The sequence below is a fragment of the Pelobates fuscus genome, chromosome 1, assembly GCF_036172605.1.
Source record: "Pelobates fuscus isolate aPelFus1 chromosome 1, aPelFus1.pri, whole genome shotgun sequence".
NCBI classification, from domain to species: domain Eukaryota; kingdom Metazoa; phylum Chordata; class Amphibia; order Anura; family Pelobatidae; genus Pelobates; species Pelobates fuscus.
The window spans coordinates 476,090,389-476,110,878 of record NC_086317.1 but is presented as its reverse complement, the minus strand read 5'-3'; the positions used below and the strand labels follow the sequence as shown (position 1 = coordinate 476,110,878).

General features: G+C 40.9%; 1 protein-coding gene across 5 annotated transcripts in view; it reads right to left on the bottom strand.

Annotated features, from left to right (window-relative positions):
- Positions 1–2,222: 2,222 nt before the first annotated feature.
- Positions 2,223–20,490, bottom strand: part of FCHSD2 (FCH and double SH3 domains 2) — a 142,390-nt gene continuing 124,122 nt past the window's right edge. For 4 of the 5 annotated variants that reach the window (XM_063432123.1, XM_063432142.1, XM_063432132.1 and 1 more), the window contains 8 exons: positions 14,563–14,724; positions 8,387–8,521; positions 6,959–7,042; positions 6,117–6,294; positions 5,446–5,666; positions 4,954–5,083; positions 3,786–3,868; positions 2,223–3,068 (listed from right to left, as the gene is read on the bottom strand). In XM_063432123.1, the coding sequence (XP_063288193.1) occupies positions 2,985–3,068; positions 3,786–3,868; positions 4,954–5,083; positions 5,446–5,666; positions 6,117–6,294; positions 6,959–7,042; positions 8,387–8,521; positions 14,563–14,724 (1,077 nt within the window). In that variant the 3' untranslated portion in view covers positions 2,223–2,984. The remainder of the gene's footprint in view (positions 3,069–3,785; positions 3,869–4,953; positions 5,084–5,445; positions 5,667–6,116; positions 6,295–6,958; positions 7,043–8,386; positions 8,522–14,562; positions 14,725–20,490) is intronic. The other variant, XM_063432151.1, reaches the window with a different exon arrangement.

Sequence of the window (20,490 nt, the reverse complement as noted above, 5' to 3'; positions counted from 1 at the left end):
CATGAGTGACAGCTGGTGGGAAATGACATGGATAGTATGGTGGAAGATCTGGCCTTTTCCAAAAATCAGGTCTTACATGACACAATGTAGTCCCTACATATGTTGAGGATCCAATTTATATGTCTAGACAATGATCAAATAACTAACATTTAACACCACCGCAAACCAGTAATAATCATCACTATAGAGTCATAATCTGTATATTCCACTTTTTTATTATTCAACATTTTATACATAATAAATACAAACTTTTTACAGCCAATACAAAGAAAATCCTGGCATCTCTGCAGTGTGTATTGACACTGTACATGGTGATAAATGGATTAATGTCCGATATGAAGTTAAAAAGAGGCTTTATTATTTTTTTATTTTTTTACAACTTTCTGTTAAATAAAATTAGCAGCTCTTACAGAAAATATTTTTATTTTTAAATATAAAGTAGAGTTCTGATATAACACTTGATTTAAAACGAGTAATGAATGGCAAATGAAGAAAAAAAAATAAGAAAGTAAAACTGGCCGAAGGTTAAACCAAGAGAACTTACAGATATAACCTCCTTGAAGCACGAGTACCTACAACGTGATCCGTCATAGGCATTTAACAAGGAGGAGGTAAATGGTTCCTTTTTAAGAAGCAGAACATATTTGTATGTGTTTTGTAGGTAGGATTAGAAGCAGATTAAATAGCCAATACAAGAAAGCAGATTGCAGGAAGTGGGGGAGAATCTTCAAAGAAGATACAAGTTAAGCATTTGAACAATGTTCAATTATATACGAGAGGGCCCTTCCTTCTTCTAAGTAATCCCAGGGTTAGAAGCCCAACCAACACAAGGCTAATGTAAGGAAAGTTATTTTGACTCTTACACAGCCGTTTCATTTCTCACTATACTTGGCACTAGGGACAAAAACGGATTTGATAAGAACCTTAGGAGATGAATTTGGAAAAAGAAAAAAAAAAAAAACAGAAAAGAAGATAAAAACAGAAATTAAATTTAAAACATAATGCTTGACTGATTATTGGTAGCAATTGTGAGTTTATACAGGCTGATGGAGTGTGTTTAATGTCAACAGCAAAATCTTATAATCTAAGAATAATATAAGTTTGGCTCAATATTTTACAATTAACGGGTGCATGCAGATTCGAGTGAGAAAGTTTCTCAAACAGAATTTCAATTCAACTAGCAGCATCCTAGTTATATATCCCCACCCTAAACACAGTAAGGGGTCTGTACAGGGAGCATTTCTAGGCCCCCCAAAAAAGTGGATAAATCAGAGGGAACACTAAGCTGGTTTCACAGGTGATTACTTCACTTCTAAAACTTTGCGTCAGAGTTGCTCATTAAAAAATATCCCACGCTGCTATGTCACCCTGAATTTACTTGATTTAATAAATGTACTATATCTGTGCTTTCTGCCTAACGTAGTCGCCAATTATCACAATATGATATCAATGAAAATGCAAAGGCATGATAATGGTCAGATTAGATATGGGAAGATATATATAATGAATACATTCTAAAGCACAATGTTCAGCAACAGGAAATACCTGAGGCTGGTACAAATACAGAGTCAAAGAAAATATGTAGGGAGAGCCACTAATTTAAAGATCTCCATTAGTTCTTAAGACCTAAGCAGGCTTACAGCAGACAGAGTCTACATCAAGATGCACAGGACGTCGGTTCCACGTTGCTTCTTCTTGATGGATAGCAGTCTGTCACTTGAAATAGATGACGGTGAAATGCATTGGGGTTCCGTATTGGAATTGAAGATCTTACCACATTCTTTGAATAAGTAAACAAAATGATGGCCAGAAACATTCCTATAGAGAGAATGCACATTTCCTATGTGATCGTTAGAACATCACGTGATGCTCAAACACAATTTTTGTGGAACTAGATTCTCTGATAAAGATGGTCTATGGACCTTCGTGAATATCCTACTGTACATTCAAATGAGCAGCACCGTATAATGCTCTACTTAAACAGAAAACGAGCGGACAAGAGCTAGCTAAAATAAAACCTCTTCCATTTGTCTAGCCAAGACCTCTCAATCAGGTTGCCTTAATTTACAGAACAAGGATATGAGTCTCGTGAAGGGAGAGCCTTCCCTGCAATACTACACTAAACGAGCTGCAGAATTAACATTTAGATAATTAACGGTTAATGATCAGAGAGGTGTATTGTCAAAAGAGACTGCTTTTTTTCTCTCTTCTTTCAAGCACTTTTTTTTTTTCGCTTGCAGGGTTAATAATTAGAGGAGCCAGCCTCATGAAATATTCCTTGACGTAACCCATTCTGGGACAAAAAGCTTGCGAATGCTTTGCACTGCAAAGCACCGAAGGTCTTTTTTTGGCAGCAAAGGGTTAAATCGATAGCTTCTGTTCCATACACAGATAACTGGAGAAGTCTTGACAATCTTAACACATTCCTATGGCAACAGTAATATACTGTACTAACTCACACGATAGATTTACTCTATGACTAAGCTGCACAGAGGGGATGTTCTACAAATCTCAGCATGAAAGCTGGGAGCCGTGCCTCCTAAAATCTCCCTTACTGGTGCAATCTGTGTGTCGAACCCAGCAATGATATGTCTAATAGAGTTATAACATTGTGATTTCCAAGTGTCTGTCCCGGTGAGCAGACACGACTTTTAACACATGGGAAAAATAATTTATTTTTCCCCGAGAGTCGATAACCTAATTTTTAAGCTAGTAAACATATCACTGTAAGAATTAGGTGTGGTAAGGGAGAGCAGAGAACATTTATAATTCAAGAAAGAAAAACAAAATAAAAGCTGGAACAAAAAAAGGCACAATGTCCAATGTATTCTCCCTGCCAAGGGGGATTTCTTAGTTTTTTTGTTTTTTAAAAGTCCATATTTTCCCACGATCTGGCAAGGATCTCGACATGCAGAAGGTGCCTAGAAGATCTCTACCAAAGGACACATTTAGCCTCGATTGCAGCAACGTTTGGGACATCGTTGTTAAACCAACGTTATTTCCACGTCTTCTGTTTTCTCGGCCGGCCGGCGATGAGCCTGCGTAGGAGGCGGTGGTGCGGCTCTCACCTGAAAAAGGACAAATGGAAAGAAAGAACATTAAGAGGAATTAAACATTAACCTTAGCTTGTCATGGCAAATGGTAAAGAAAGAAAAGGTCTCTGGGCTATTCAGGTGTCATTTTGGCACCTCTAACCGTTTTGGGAAGAAGTTCAATACCACGGAGACTAACTAGATATGCGACTGCTAAGTTTGGACTCAACAAAAAAACTGCTTATAAAAACACTTAAATCGTGCTACTGGTAGAAAATTGGCAAATGCAGGACCCCCACCAGAAGGAAAAACTGTTTTTTCGGGGGTAACTCACTAAGGGCTGAACAATTTGCAAATAGTGTTAGAATTGCAGGCAATTCCTTGAACACTGTCGAAGCAGAGTTTAATACATAATAATTATGACAAAAAGCCAGAACAGACTTTCTTTCTCTTTGAGGTTTCGATAAGCTGTCCAGCTCTGCAGGAGTTAAGGGAGGAATCTTTACAATTCAAAGCCTACAGATTGCAGAGGGACTAAAGAGATGTATTTCAACTGGACGGTGTGATATAAATTTACAATATATGAATTAAAAAAACTAAACAAAAACCAAACAGTTATTAACCATATCTGCATTGGGTCATTTGCAAAAAATGCTTCGATGGAAACACTGTTGTCTGAAGTATAAAACCTGAAACACAGAGATCACACAATTATAAATAAATAGATTAGGCGTAGAAAAATGAGAAACGTACTGGGCGCAGCTTGCTGTGATATGTCTCTGGGGCACTCCGGGGTGGCTGCGATGTCCCAGGAGACTCTAAATTGATGTTATTGTCTAAAAAAAAAAAAGTTTTATTAATTAAAATAGAACATTGCTACGATGTAAGTAAATACAGGTGCTGCGGGAGTTGATATATGGATGGATCAAGAAACAAAGGTGTAAAAAAAATAAAAAAAACAACACGATAACCAAGAAAACCTTACATGAACAAACCTGCATTCCTAATACTATAGTATAGTATTCGCTTACATATCGTGCCCCCCACCCAAGGTGTAAAGGGTTAATACGACATCCAATGTCATTTCACAGAGTAAAACTCTTCTAGGGAGCAGGAAGCACCTTTATTAGCTGTCTTGAGACAGCCACTAGAGGTGGACATAGCCCCCCAATGGCAGTGTTTGACATTGCAGGGTTAAACAGAAAGGGGCACTTCACCCACACCACTTAAATGAGATGAAATAGTATGTGTGTTTAAAGGGCAAGGACCCAGTCTGTGCAATGTTTCATGATGAATAGTTGCTAGTTGGGATATATTTACCTTTTCATGCCTGGTTATAGCTCCGCCTCAAGCTCATGTCTATCAGCCAGCTGGACAATTTGTTCCTGTACTCGGTTTATAAATATTATGCAAGTCAGGGCCAAGCTGGGCTGAACGCTCTTTCCTTCCAGGGCAGAAGGTGAAGTGACAGACCATAGCTCTACCAAGAGCTTAACAAATATCAATTCACTAAACAGTGAGAGACTATGTGCAAATTGAGAGCAGCCGTGATATGGCAGCTGTCAGTTTATAGAGCAGATCTACTCAAGTAATGTGTGAAACTTCATATGGAAACAAGAAACTTATTACATAAAGTATTGCTGGAAAGGTGTTTATGAGATAAGAGTTTCAGCCGGGTGTGGAAAAAGCGAACAGAGGAAAACTTAAAAATTGAATCAAAGACTTTTTTGGTTAATTTATTTATGATAACCCCCAAATAAATAAGTTTTAATTTTTACACAATAACTCGCCTTTAATTGATGGAGGAAAACCCAAGAACCAAAAAAAAACCAAACATTAAAATGTTTTTTTTGTATCAATTGATCCCATGGTTCCACATTGTATTTATGATGGAGCCCGCAAGCAATAGTTTGTGACTTACCATTCACAGATGGAGACCTAGGGAAGTATTGGGAGCTTCTCTTGTCTGGACTAAACACTGGACTGGAGGGAGGCTGGTCATACAGGGGCAGCGGTGGCAGTGTAGTCTGCGGCTTAGGCAATGGAGACACCTGGAAAGAAAACACGATAAAACACCACCCAAGACAGTCAGTTATTCTTTAACCCCTTAAGGACACATGACATGTGTGACATGTCAGGATTCCCTTTTATTCCAGAAGGTTGGTCCTTAAGGGGTTAAGAAATGTTCTAGCTTGGCTATTTTTCCATTCAATTTGGAATTCATTCTGAATTCCTGACCGTTCTCATTTTAGTAAATAACTCAGGTTTTCTGGTGCTCCAGGCAAACTGGCAGCCTAAGGTCGACCATGGGAAGGATTTTTCATAAAGAGCAATTCTGAAACAAAGTTCTACAGATGGACTAATCCCCATGGAAACTGACCCCCAACACTTTTTCTTCACTTTAAGGAAATACCTGAGCTTCTCCCATCCACTGTGAGTCACCGTTTTCTGATCCAGCAAGCTCTTCAACCAGCACGGAGGGGAATACACCAAGACGGCCATTGAATTCACCCTCCCAGAACCCATCGTCATCCTGGTTTTCCTTATTAAGGATGCGGATGATGGCGCCTTCTGGAAACGACAACTCATCTTCTGTTTGGCCATCGTAGTCATAAAGTGCTTTCACAAAACAAACTGTAGAGAACATACAGGACATCAAAACCGGACCAGCATAGCAGATTTAAAGCATGGCACAAATCAAACGTTGATAATGTACTGGCTCTGCCATTGCTCCGATTGAACTGGCAATAAACAGTGATGGAATGTCATTTCATGTGGATATAGAGCCGTAAAATTACACACCATACAGAAAGCCCAAACAGATCATTTCTTCTAAAATTGGAAATGTTAAGCTAAATATTCGTGGTTGTTGCATTTACAACAGACTGACAGCATGTCTAGAGTGCCCAATCCATAGAGTGCGCTGCTGGGTAGCTGTCTGGAGCTTGCTCATGCCTTATCAAGTCTCTTGTTTTCTGCTTATATTAAATGTGTTTGTGGGTTGTTTTTTTATGGAGCTAATGCTTTACTCTGAAAGAGCAAAACTTATCCACAAGTTACCCAATTTAAAATGTAATTAATCACCATTTGCGTCTCCGTTCATGCTCCCAGACACCATCTCTGCATCGTTTGAGTTGCTTGAAGTATGAGACCGGCTATCCAAGGCTGCCAGTGACTGCAGCATGCTTAGGAGGCTGTTTGACGTTGGAAACTGGAGATATTTTTCTGGGGCATAGCCCACCTGTCCCGATTTATTCCTTGCCTGTCAGGAGAATGGAGGTAAGTATCTGATATTGAAGGCACAAGCGAATAAAAAAAATAGGCAATGACACCACCACTAGCGAAAAGACTGAAGAAACTAATTTGTACACAAGTATGAAAAAGATGCAGCTGCCGTATTACACGAAGGGCTTGTTTCTATTCGTGCCATTAAAAAACAGACTTTAAACCAACAGTTTTCCTCAGCCGACTCCTGGCTTTAACATTCGCTCAGAGTCTTGGGTTTAACATTCGCACATAACTCACATTCGTCTCCACGGATACTGTCCACAACGTAATGTTTAATGCTTTGCAAAATGAACATACATCAAGACAGGCACATTTTCCAATTAATTGCCCTAGCAATCCACTAAAACGCTATAAAGGTTTATCATTGTGCATGTCTACTTCAACTGTAGTCATCTGAGCAATTTGCCCTAGTGTTTCTATACACCTGACTTATAACGTTGAAGTATAGGGATGTTTATATCCATACTAGCAAAGGTCATAGAACGTCAAGTATCTAGGACAGCAATGCCCAAGTGAGGGATCTATGGAAGAAATTGTGCAAGGAATCATCTGAATGGAGAGTGGGTCCACTGGACTGGCCAACATGTTCTTATGGTTAACACATTTTAGGTTAAGCAGTTATGGATTCCAAGTCATACCTTCACCCAGTCTTCCATGTCGCCATCTTCAATAACTTCAAGCATCTCATGTTCCTCAATAGTCAATTCATCTGGTTGAGACGCCTAAACAAAACAGAATAAAAAAAAGCTAAACCAAGGCTGCACATGGGTTTAAAATGAGGACACTACAAGAGGGAATTAGTCACGAGCTATCTAACTATTTATTGGATACCAGGCTATGTGCAAGCCAGCCATTAGATTGTATTATCTAGAATGAATACGGTTTCTCTAGGCACATAACTCCGCCCATCACGGACTTGCTAGGTTTTCCTTTACATTTAATTGCGTAGATACACACGTCAGTCATTCTATTATTCCTACATTACAGAAAAATGACAAGATTATGGCCCCAGAGGCGACAATGAAAGCATGTGTACAAGACAGCATTTTCACTGTGAGGATGTCCTCTAGCTCCAAGTGGTGTCTTATATGGAATGCACACATCCTCAGCGCCATTACCTGTCGTCAGTAAGCAAAGGAAAAAAATGTAAAGTCCTGGCACTTTAAAACAAAAACCAACACGTGCAGACTGGTCAAAATTAGCAGGTTTTCTGCATTTAGAATTCCAGAGTATTCACATGATTTAAGAGCCTTTTAGATTCGTGAAATAGTGTGTAAGTGGAAGTAGCAAAGGCGAACAGTGACAAAGAAAGGGCAAAATGTATCTGGAATAGCATTCAAATGGAAGCAGTACACGCTTCCAGGGCTATAGTGACAGGGCTATAGAAAGGGTAGTAGATACATGGAACAGCCGCCCAGTGAAGATAATAAGAAACACCCTTTTTTAGGGGCGGGGGGTCACCAGTAAGCAGTAAAGTCTCATAGATAATGTCCTGGATTGTTTTTTAAATTTAAATATTGATAAATCTTTTTTTGTTTTTGTAAAATATGTTTGTAATTTGAAGATTTTATTTATTGAAATTTTGGTGATATAATTAACACCTGGGCAATCCCAAGTGTCTATTCAAATGACAGTGGTTTATTAAAAAAAGCAACATTTTTGCTAAAAGTAACCGACCTGTGACTATAGAAGGGAGGGAGAATTTGGCCACAATTCAGTTTGGTCAAATTCTGTGTTAAATAAACCCCTTAGCAGACGTTCTGATTTAATTTTTGTGTTAATGCTGTGTACACACACACAGACACACACACAGACACACACACAGACATACACACAGACATACACACAGACACACTGTTGACCTCGCACCCTTCTGCCTAACACTGCTGTCCTATAGGGGGTGTACAGCACCTCTGTAAGTGGAGAAGTGGAGCATTATCTAAGCACACGAGACATCCCTACATTCCAGAACAATGCAAAGCATTCTCTCTGTTGTCTGGCTGGTTAATGAGATCCGTGGGAACCCTGGCTCAAAAACCTGAACTGGCAGAAAGAGAAATGGAAACCTTATAGGAGTAGATGACTTTGCAGGTCAAAGGGTAATTCCTTAGAGTGCCAGATGGACTGGAACTACTGTCATCGAAAGCATCCATGCTGTCTTCAAGCTCCTCTCCCTCATCTCTGTCAACGTCGCTGCTTCCCTGTGAAGAAAAGGCCGGGACAAGAAGGGAGTTAGGAGGTAAACCAGCAACTCACTTACAGGGCAACATTGTTACTTATAGCATTTTACAGGGCAACATTGTTATTACATCTGTTACTTCTGTTGATCACTTTGCCGAGTCCCTACTAAAAGAAGCAATGTGAAGAGTACACGGAAAAATAATCCGACATTTAGAAACTGCTAAAATTATCTCCACTGAGCTCCATGTCTACTCCAAGTGGGCATTTAAAGGTTAGAGGCTGCCGCAAAATGTTCAGAAACAGATGTCATTTACCAAAAAACAGCCACATCGAACATTAAACCGACCGCTCAGAACGACAGGTAGGTAGATCAGGCCTCTCCAGGCGACAACTCACCGGCATGATTATTGCCCACAATGACTTTGGGTTTTAAACGATTTTAAGCTTGCCCGAAATGCTAGTTACTCAAGTGTTTGAAATGCATACATTGACAACCCCGAGTACGTAATTTCAAATTCAAGGCAGCTCCATAATAAAGAGAAAATTGCACATACAGCCTGAATAATTATTAGCATTTAACCATATCAACACGAAACTACCACCCCTCCCCTCCCCTCCCCAGGAAAGCATGTAATGCAGACCTAGCGCATTTATAAGACAACGCCAGAATTCCTAAAGTAACTTTGAGAATTCTTAAACCAAAAATGATTTACAGAAAATGCAAGTTCAGGGTCTGAATGACCAATTTTATCACGTACAGCAGGAGTGATACAAAAAGATATTCGAGATTCAACATGGAATGTAAGTGCTAGGGTCACTCCAATCACCACAACCACTTCAGTGATTTGAAGTGGTGATGGTGCCCGTAGCCCATCTGCAGGGTTTCAATGCAAAACTCCTAATGGAGTTTAACCCTTTGTTTGCAGAGCGTCATTAGCCAGCTAGAACAAGGGTCCCACGATGACTAATGTCAATTATGTGCATATTCTTATGCAGATAATTGCATTCAACGGTCGGCAGGATCAACTTCCAGCTTCTAGATATCGTCAAACTGTTGCGCCCCCAGGGTACTCTTACTATCATAACCACTACAGAGGATTGTAGTGGCTACGATACCTGGACTAACTTGTGAGGATGTCCAGCGTCAGTTAGGCGACCAAAAGTCGCCTAACGACCCTGAAGTCTCTCTATCAGCTGTTTGGTAGACAGCCACTAGAGGTGGAGTAACCACACAAAGTTATAAAAAATTGCAATAATTAGCTCTGCAGGGTTAATGGACCTGGAATACTGCACCCAGACCACTTTAATGAGCTGAAGTGGTCTGGGTGCCTATAGTGCCCCATTAAGTCATGCAGATCTCTCTGCAATTTGCGCTTCAGAGAGATAACTTCCAACTCAAGGAAACTGATAATTAAAACTGCTGAATCATTACTCAGAATTCTCACCCGCTGCGGGAATTTATTAACAATGCATTTGCACTACGTAAACGAAAACAACAGTGAATTCTGTAGAGTGCGGCATGGGCAATTTAAGGAAACGTTAATGAAAGCAAAACAAGGTATTTGCTTTTAATGCTGGACTTTCTGATGCCAGAGGAAGATTTAAAAGGTAATCACGGAGGAGTCCCTGGCATGTGTTTTATTTACATTTTTACAGATGATGTTCTGGTTAATTGAGCGGAACATCTGAAGCCGTGTTTCAAATACAAGGAGTTTTCATTTCATTACCTGGTGTATAATTTATTGCTATACACAATTCAGGCCATTAACTCCTAATGGCATAAATTCCTGATGTTAAAAGGCTAATCGCCCAGTAATAGATTTAAAACACATTCAGCGTTGTGGGAAACCCCTTGATGGGAGAATGTCACCACCCATGGGTTTTACAGCTTGATGTTTGCAAATTACTGTAAAAACATTGTAAAAAAAAATAAAGAAAATACAAACTTGCTGTTTTCCTCATTCTTATGCTGGGCCCATTTGTACAGTGTCGATACACTCACATCTTTACAAGCTAGTTTTTCGCACATTTATAAATATTGTAAAGCATTATGGAATAAGTTGGTGCTATATAAATGGCAAAATAAATAATTGATTATCTCATTTAAAAGAATATGTCTTATCTCAAGGCCAGGGTCCTCCGTTTTTTTGCATTTTGTAATAGTATGTGTTTATTAGGATTCTATGCCGTCAATTGTACAGCGCTGCTGAATATGTTGGTGTGAGATAAGCTAAATTATAACAATTTGAAATATGTAGTTAACACATATTGCTTAACTGCAATTTTTTTATTTTATTTTTTAAATACATTCACAGATACTCATGCATGTGGCATTATAATGGCACACAGACATGTTTAAAACACTGTGCTGGCATTTTGGAAAACTGAATTCTCAAACATAACTGTTGTTTGCTTAAAGGGAATTAGAATCAGATTATTTTGAGGATTTAAAATGGTCTTATGTTCCACGTATTTTAAATTATTAGGCAGCTTTTCAGAGCAATTGAGACACAATTCTTATTCTTTATATTAAATACTCCGTCAGCCCTAATGGCACACAGAAGTTCTGCAAATGTATCTATATTACAGAACGCTATGGTATGATGATGTACCACTACTCTACTTTCTACCTGTTACTGTGTCAATATAACTCAATGAAAACCACAAATAAAGAATTAGAAAATTAAAAATAAAAAGATCAGGATTAAAAATTCACTTTGTGAGGGACAATAATGCATGTGTTAAAGTAAAGGCTGTAAAACGGTTACTGTAATTTCGCTCTGACATCATAATTGCCTCTTTAGAGGCACCAGCAGAACATTTAATGGAAATAAACATACATTTTATTATCATAATTTATTTATAAATAGCCCTAAGTAAATTGTGCGTTAGACAAGATCTACAGAGAAACAATAACTCCTTTTCTTTTTTATTTTATGATCTATTCTCGAATTATAAATTGATGGTGAATTAAATGTACAAAAAAACCTCTAACAAGCCAAACAAACTGAAGTAAGCTTTGTGAACAACAAACCATGAATTTTAAGAAAACCAACAAATTCATATATAATAATATATACGAATCCGTAATGCATTGAACGACATGTCACTGGTGTGGGTGTGCAGGCCCATTCCAGTGTTGTGAAAACTAACAGAAGTTGCTCTGGGCTAACAGACATGGCCCACTTCTGCAATATAGCTATTTTGTCACCTTAAAAAGATTACGGAAGCTCATAAATCCTTTACGTGTGTTCTGCGTGGCTCCCAGCCATCAGCACAGCCTCACGCCTTCGCAGCTCATAACAATGCCTTTAAGCAGTGCAAAATATCAAAAGGGTGATAAAGAATTAACAACTTGGGGGAAGGGATAGTCTGTAACAATGATTCTGTATAATTCATGTTGTACCTAGTGTGTATCCTTATAGCGTGATACACAGTATTGTAAAGGAGAGCAATCGCCCCCAGGGCACACGCATAAACAAAAATATATCAATGAATTCTCGCTCGTTAGAGGACTTTACAAATACATGTTATGTCTTGTTTAAATTCTAATCAGAACAGTTATACCACCACCAGCAGCATCTTCACTATATGTAAAAACGATGCCCCTTGCCTGAACCTGAAATAATTAAAGGGACAGTCCAGGGTAAATATACTAGATTATTGGTCGCGTAGATAATGAAAAGAAAGGGAAACAAAAAACAACCACAAACAACACATTAACCATGGTACATAGCTCTGGATGAGCATTAGTTAACTAACTTCGGAGCAATAAAAAGGAGCTCGTTGAAATGAACGAATCGGCTTGTATCGTCTGTTCATGTTTCGCCTGCGCAGTGATGTAATGTACACGTGTGGAGGATGGGCTATCACATTTCTAACAAATACTATATATGATAGCATTAATGCTGCAGTTTTATAAAACACACACAAAATGTGAGTCTGTATGCTGAACATACACATTACTTCGTGCTATAGGCATCACACTTAGATCGGACGTCTCCGTACAAAGTCCTATAAGTGGTGATGGTGAGACAGAAAGTCAGTTTTTGTTTTGTGGGATTTCCAGCAGAAGGCAAAATAGTGTTATAAAGTGCTAAATTAAAAGCAAAACGTGATTAATATCTTAAAACTGCTCTGTGGCATCCCCATTTTCATTTCTCCAGTTTCTATTTTGGGTGGGAGATTTCACCTGCCCACTTTCTCGGGATTGCATACAATACCCCAGGGAGAAACTGTTGCATTTACATACAGACTATTCCAGTAGGCATGGTCTTTATTGCCTGATATGGAGTCTCTTTTTTTCCTTATTATAGCTGAGACACTTAGAGCCTAGCATACTGCACAGAATAAGAGAGGTGTGAATACTATCTGATGAGAGCTTGTCTATATCTGAACACAAATATATCCATCACTAAAGTCCCATTCTACATTCTGTTGTTGCCATGTAAATATTTCCCTTCGTCTAGCTGTTTATACAAAGCAACAGATCCTGCCCCACGGACCAGATGGCATAAAATATATTACAGACGTACATAAAGGATTGCACTGGCATCTGCCAATACAATAATCCACCCAGAGATCCTAGACTTATTGTGAATGTCTGTCTGGTGCCAGTCGGCCAAATGGAAGGCTCTGAGTTACTGTGAGCGATTGAGACACAATGTGTTTGGCTGAAGTTCAAATGACACTTCGAGAGAGATTTGTAACTGGCACAGTCACCATTTCGAACATTATTTACTACGGGAGAAAAAAGAATTACTACTGGGAAATCTTAGAGTTTAGCTTCTATAAAATTATTCGAGTTTACAGTGATCACCAAACCAGGGCTACCGGTTCTTTTTCAACACAGTATGTTTACATAAACTCTGGTTCTCGTTATGGCTGAAAGGCTAGTCATCACCTTGGGAGATTATTTGTTTAACAGGACAAGACATCAATGCAAATAAACCTGCTAACCCAGAGTTTTATAAGTTATATGCAGCAGTTTCTGAACATCCTGGTTGCACTGACAAGCTAGCCCAAATCTGCAGGTGGCCAAACAACTCCGCAGGCAGCCATCTAACTCCGCAGGTGCTAAAGCTTGGCTCTAAGGGCATCCAAAACCAAAATCACAAGGTACCTTCCAACCTGGTACCATCGTCAGGTAAATAGCTGGGATATAAAAAAGTAAGTTGTGACCTAGGGTGAGGCACTGTGCCCAGCAGGAGCCAGGAAATAAGCTGGAACTAACATACATTAACAAACACTAATATTATCTTCAACCTATATGGTTCAAAGTAAAATCACACTCCATCCAAATAAATAAAGTGGGAATTTACTCCAGTAAAATCAGATGACAAGATACCAGGGGACAGACTCAAGATGAGATGGTTTATCAGTTGTGGCCTCTTCTTAATTCTTCTATCCTAGTCCTAATTGTTGCATTCCCTCTACCTGTCCCTGTCGAAACTGCAGACTCCCCTCTTCCTCCATACCTGAAGGGGATACAAGGACAAGCCATCCACGTCCTTGCTTTAAATGTGTGTCTATTTTTGACTGCTGCCCACAAACACAAGGATTCTTCCGCTGGTCTCCTCAATATCTCAGGGCACCATTGCTTCTTCTCAGTCTTTATTCTTCAGCTGCCTCTGTCTGACTAAATGCCTTTTTCACTGTCCCTTTCCTTTCCTTAACTACAACCTACAGTTTCTCTCTCTTCCTCTATAAATCTTGTGACCTCTATGGTCAGGAAATTCAATGGGAAAACGCTTAACCTCACAGTTTGTCCCTCCCAAGTCAAATTTGCTTTCAGAAGTATTTCGAGATAAAAACAAAGTCATACCAAAGAAAAATATTTACTGTTAAAATGTTTTACAAGAGAAGCAGACAAAGATATTTCTTGTGTTAAAGTATCTAATAGCAGGTTACTCAGGAGTGACCAAATGTAAATGTTTAACCACAACCATGCAAAGTAATTCACCAAGTAATTCACACAAACCCCTTTCAGAATGTTGGATTTCTTATGATACGTGATTGGATCTTTTGAATAGGCTAGGAGTGTATGTGTAGGGGACTATACCAAGTGAGTGGAGCCATTATTCATCAGTGTAGGAAGGCTTGCCCATCTCTCATTCTCCAATTCTTCCATCACCTGATTCATTGCACTTTTCAGCCACGTGTCCACGGAGACGCCGATTTGCCTTAAAAGATCGAGACGGGCTTCAGCTTTCAACTTTGTAATCTGGTTGGAAAAATAGGAGGAGAATAACAATGCTGAATGTTAATCTGTAGACTTTTATAAAAATGGTCATCTGAAATTAACATCGGACCCCCAGAAGACACACACAAAGTCATGCAGTTGACTCTTATTAACATATCTGTATTGAGCCTACTAGAAGGGAGAAAGTAATCAGGCTCTCTGTTTAAGCTTAACGATCACAAGTCTGGGAGTCTTCACCATCACTGGTCGATCGAACATCGATTGATGATAGTGAACCTGGCTTCACAGTAGAGGTCAGTTTAGGTGTATTGAGAGACCTCCCCATCCCGCTTAAAAAAAAAAAAAAAAAAAAAAAAACCCCAAAAAACCATCACGAAAACCACTTGCCCTGAAGCCTGTATAAGCAATTTGATGTTTATTGAAGTCACCAGGAAATGTACAGACATAGCATTGCTTACTTCTTTAATGACATGACTGCTGAAGTGGGTGTGTAACATTTTCATTTTCCAAAATGGAAGAATAAGCCAATGAGAATAAAGAATTGGCATTAAATTTATGTATTTGATGCCACTTTGGCCAGAACAATGTAGAGATCATTACTGTGGATTTTGCTATAGGCACCATGACCACTTCAGCTTAATGAGGAGGTCTGGGTGCCTGGTCCAGCTAGGTTTAACCCTTTTTGCTGTAAACATAGCAATTTCAGAGAAACTGCTATGTTTCACTTTGGGTTAATCCAGCCTCTAGTGGCTGTCTCTATTGGCAGCCGCTAGAGGCGCTTCCGCGCTTCTCACTGTGATTTTCAGTGAGAAGACGCTTGCGTCCATAGGAAAGCATTGAGAATGTTTTCCTATGAGACTGGCTGAATGCGCGCGCAGCTCTTGCCGCGCATGCACATTCAGCCAATGACGGAAGAAGAGGGAGGAGAGTCCAAGCGCCGAAGAAAAGGTAAGGGATTAACCCCTTCAGCGCCACGGGAGTGGGACCCTGAGGGTGGGGGCACCCTCAGGGCACTATAGTGCCAGGAAAACTAGTATGTTTTCCTGGCACTATTGTGGTCCTTTAATTGCAAATTTTGGGGATTTAAAAATAACTAAAAAATTGTACAAATGTTTTAATAACTAAAAACTGAACAGGGAACTGAACTGCAAAATCTAGCGGTCACTAAAGCAGAGTTTGAGAATTTTAACAAATGATTACGGTTTGCTGAATTTCTTAATCCAGTCTATGTATAGTGAATAAGCCCCGTGGACTTGTTTATGGTGACAGAACTCACCTATAGCCAGGCTGGAAAGTTTTTAAATGGAGGCCTGAGGGGGAATTATCACAGAATGGATTTTGAGAAGCACTGATCTGGTAATATAATTGCAGCCTGCTCATGTTTCCCATGCTAGGAAGATATTTGGAATATGGAACTGTGCGTTAAATAAAGTTAAATACAATGAAAACCTTCTCCTGTTACACTGCATGTAATCCACAACCCGGCTGTGCTGATTATACCATTTTATACTATCTAGCTCGGAAGGCTTTACCGGTAATATAGGGACAGATGGCGGTTTAGTCATGTCTTCAATTCTCTCTAAACTTTTGGGCATTATGGGGGGTGGATTTGTTATGATTATTGCTAGAGACATACAGAGATTTACGTGTGTCTGTAACAATATTGTCATAATGCACTCATTATGTGTGCTGTAAGAAAAGACGTCAGATGATGCATTTCAAGGGTAGTAAGAAACGTCACTGGCTGAGGTGAAACAAAATTCAGAGTTAATTTTTCTGCATAAACTCTCTACTAAATATGTGACAAACCCCCCCCACCCCCAAAAAAACAACCCAGTATATTATTTACAATCTAAGCTGAATGCAACTCTCAATTTTCTGTTAGAAAATACCCCAGGGGTCATTTGCCCCAATTTTAAGACACTGATACTAGCGGCTGGAACAGAAAGTAATTTTAGCCCTAAATGCAAATCTTTGAATTTGTATTTCTGAGTTTGCAGCCATAAATAAAAACAACCTCAGATTTCAAATTTCAGCATATAAAATCCAGATTCACAAACAGGCTGAGCCACAGAAATATTCACTTTGTTACAGGGGCACAGGGAGTCCCGTCCCATGGGTCATGGGGCACAGGGAGTCCCGTCCCATGGGGCACAGGGAGTCCCGTCCCATGGGTCATGGGGCACAGGGAGTCCCGTCCCATGGGTCATGGGGCACAGGGAGTCCCGTCCCATGGGTCATGGGGCACAGGGAGTCCCGTCCCATGGGTCATGGGGCACAGGGAGTCCCGTCCCATGGGTCATGGGGCACAGGGAGTCCCGTCCCATGGGTCATGGGGCACAGGGAGTCCCGTCCCATGGGTCATGGGGCACAGGGAGTCCCGTCCCATGGGTCATGGGGCACAGGGAGTCCCGTCCCATGGGTCATGGGGCACAGGGAGTCCCGTCCCATGGGTCATGGGGCACAGGGAGTCCCGTCCCATGGGTCATGGGGCACAGGGAGTCCCGTCCCATGGGTCATGGGGCACAGGGAGTCCCGTCCCATGGGTCATGGGGCACAGGGAGTCCCGTCCCATGGGTCATGGGGCACAGGGAGTCCCGTCCCATGGGTCATGGGGCACAGGGAGTCCCGTCCCATGGGTCATGGGGCACAGGGAGTCCCGTCCCATGGGTCATGGGGCACAGGGAGTCCCGTCCCATGGGTCATGGGGCACAGGGAGTCCCGTCCCATGGGTCATGGGGCACAGGGAGTCCCGTCCCATGGGTCATGGGGCACAGGGAGTCCCGTCCCATGGGTCATGGGGCACAGGGAGTCCCGTCCCATGGGTCATGGGGCACAGGGAGTCCCGTCCCATGGGTCATGGGGCACAGGGAGTCCCGTCCCATGGGTCATGGGGCACAGGGAGTCCCGTCCCATGGGTCATGGGGCACAGGGAGTCCCGTCCCATGGGTCATGGGGCACAGGGAGTCCCGTCCCATGGGTCATGGGGCACAGGGAGTCCCGTCCCATGGGTCATGGGGCACAGGGAGTCCCGTCCCATGGGTCATGGGGCACAGGGAGTCCCGTCCCATGGGTCATGGGGCACAGGGAGTCCCGTCCCATGGGTCATGGGGCACAGGGAGTCCCGTCCTATGGGTCATGGGGCACAGGGTTTAAGAAAATGCTTTGAATCTAGGTGCCAGCTAAGAAGTTAAGAGCCAGGTATTTTTAACAATTATTTTTTTCAGTGACAAAAATACAATTCTTAAAGGGACACTATAGTCACCAGAACCACTGGTGTCTTTAGCCTGTCCTTGCAGGCTTTTAAATGTAAACACTGCCTTTTCAGAGTAAAGGAAATGTTTACATTGCTGCCAACTAACACCTCTAGTGACAGTCACTCAGACGGCCACTAGAGGTGATTCCTAATCCAGTGTCGAACAGTGTGTTGCAATGACGTTCAGTGGCGCTGAATGTTACCACAGAGATGCAGTGCTTTCCTATGGGACTTGGCTGAGATCATCAAGATTGATTATCTCAGACAGACACACTGAAGACAGACCCCAATCTCTTTCCCTATTCTGCTATTTTGACCTTAAATTTTTAATTTAGTGAATAAATCAATAAGTGTTAAGATACACCTAGAGCAGATTGCTAATGGCTAATGTTATATATACAATTGCCCATTAAAAAAAATTTGGTTTATTATAAAAATTTACAGACTTTCAGCTGTTTGCAATGAAAAAATTAAACAAACGCAATTGAAATACAACGAATGATTCAAGAGGTTTCCCCAAATTGAAAATGCAACGTATAATGACTTCTCCAGTCTCAAAATTATTCAACCCCCTAAATAGAATCCCTCACAACAGCACAAATATGCAAAACACGTGTTGTCTCAAATACACCAGGTGCAACTAATCAAGGGCTTCATTAGTTGCACCAAGCTTGAGCTTGAACACTTGCAATACCTGAATTGGCGAGGGGTTTGTTGAGTGTCACATTTGATTGCATGTTAGAAATATGGCCAAGTCAAAGGAATGGTCCACTAAGTTAAGAGAAGAGATTATTGCCCTTCCCAAACAAGGAAGAGGATACATAAAGATAGCAAAGACACTAAATGTTCCAAACAATACTGTTGTAAGCATAGTTTGCAAGTTCAAAGTTGAAGGAACAATGGTTACAGTACCTGGACAGGGCAGAAAAATGAAGCCATCAATGGCTGCAACCAGATTTCTGAGATGGCAGGTTGTGAAAAACCCCCGAGTGACTTTCAGTGAGCACAGAAAGGCGCATACTAAATGCAGAAGGTTTTCATGCCAGAACTCCAAGACGTGCGCACCACGTCTGATCCAAAAGCGCAAGAAAAGTCTATTTCGATATGCTCAAAATCATATAAATAAGTCACAGAACAGCAATAAACAATAAACCTGATTTTAAACGGGGGTTGGATAATTTTGATTGCAACTATATGAATGATAGCTAAATATACAGTAAATTTGGAATAGCTGACAATAAAATGATTTAATATTTTTGAGGTAATGACAAAAAAAAATTGTCTTTAATTATGTTAATGTATAAAAATCCAAGATTACTATATTTTCAGAACCATGCCTTATATAATTGTTAGCGCTATAAAAATACAATAAACTTTTTCGATAGAACTGACAATACTGGACAATAGCTGGAACGATCAGTTGGATGTGATGTAACGTAACGTGTGACAATTCAAATCAATTCATTTAATTCTAAAAAGGTGTATTAGTAACACAATCTATAGAAGTCTTCTGACAACACTGCTAATTAAACCCTATTATAGTGAAATATTAAAGCAAACTTGCAGGACGTACAATAGTAATGACTGTGTATATTTGGTTACCAAATCGCTCAAGGAAGAAGAAGAGGGAAAAAAAGAATCACCTGAACCCTTAAATTAGAACAAAGTCTAATTATAGAGAGGACAGATACCGGTAACTTTGTTAATGAAATCTGTTTTAATGCATTATTTAAAGCCGTAAGTTCAGAGATGCAAAAATCAGACATTAATTACCTCAAATAAAATGTTATTATTTTTGTTTGTGTGCACGATATGTGTGATCACAGTGAGCTAATTTGGGGTGATAGGGGTGTGATTTTCTGTGTGAGGGGCCTGAGAAGGGACACAGTTGGATTGGAAAGATTACCTATTACTGAGTGAGCTCATGAGAAAATCTAATCCTCAGATTCCCAGCTTTATAATAATGGCTGCCGTGTTTCGCAGTTATGCAGTCAGCACTTCATTCACATCCGAAGCAAATGAATGAATTCCTTAAACATAGTATAATGTAAAATGATGGACGCATGTCTCTTTCAGCTATGTAACATGAAGCACATGCTGCCTCACCGGCCCCCACTCACCCATGCTGCCTCGCCGGCCCCCACTCACCCATGCTGCCTCGCCGGCCCCCACTCACCCATGCTGCCTCGCCGGCCCCCACTCACCCATGCTGCCTCGCCGGCCCACACTCACCCATGCTGCCTCGCCGGCCCACACTCACCCATGCTGCCTCGCCGGCCCACACTCACCCATGCTGCCTCGCCGGCCCACACTCACCCATGCTGCCTCGCCGGCTCCCACTCACCCATGCTGCCTCGCCGGCCCACACTCACCCATGCTGCCTCGCCGGCTCCCACTCACCCATGCTGCCTCGCCGGCCCACACTCACCCATGCTGCCTCGCCGGTCCCTCTATTTAGTCTATAGGGCATCACATATACAGGTGTCACACACAGAAAACAATAAAATTATCTGCACCTGACAGCAGTATCA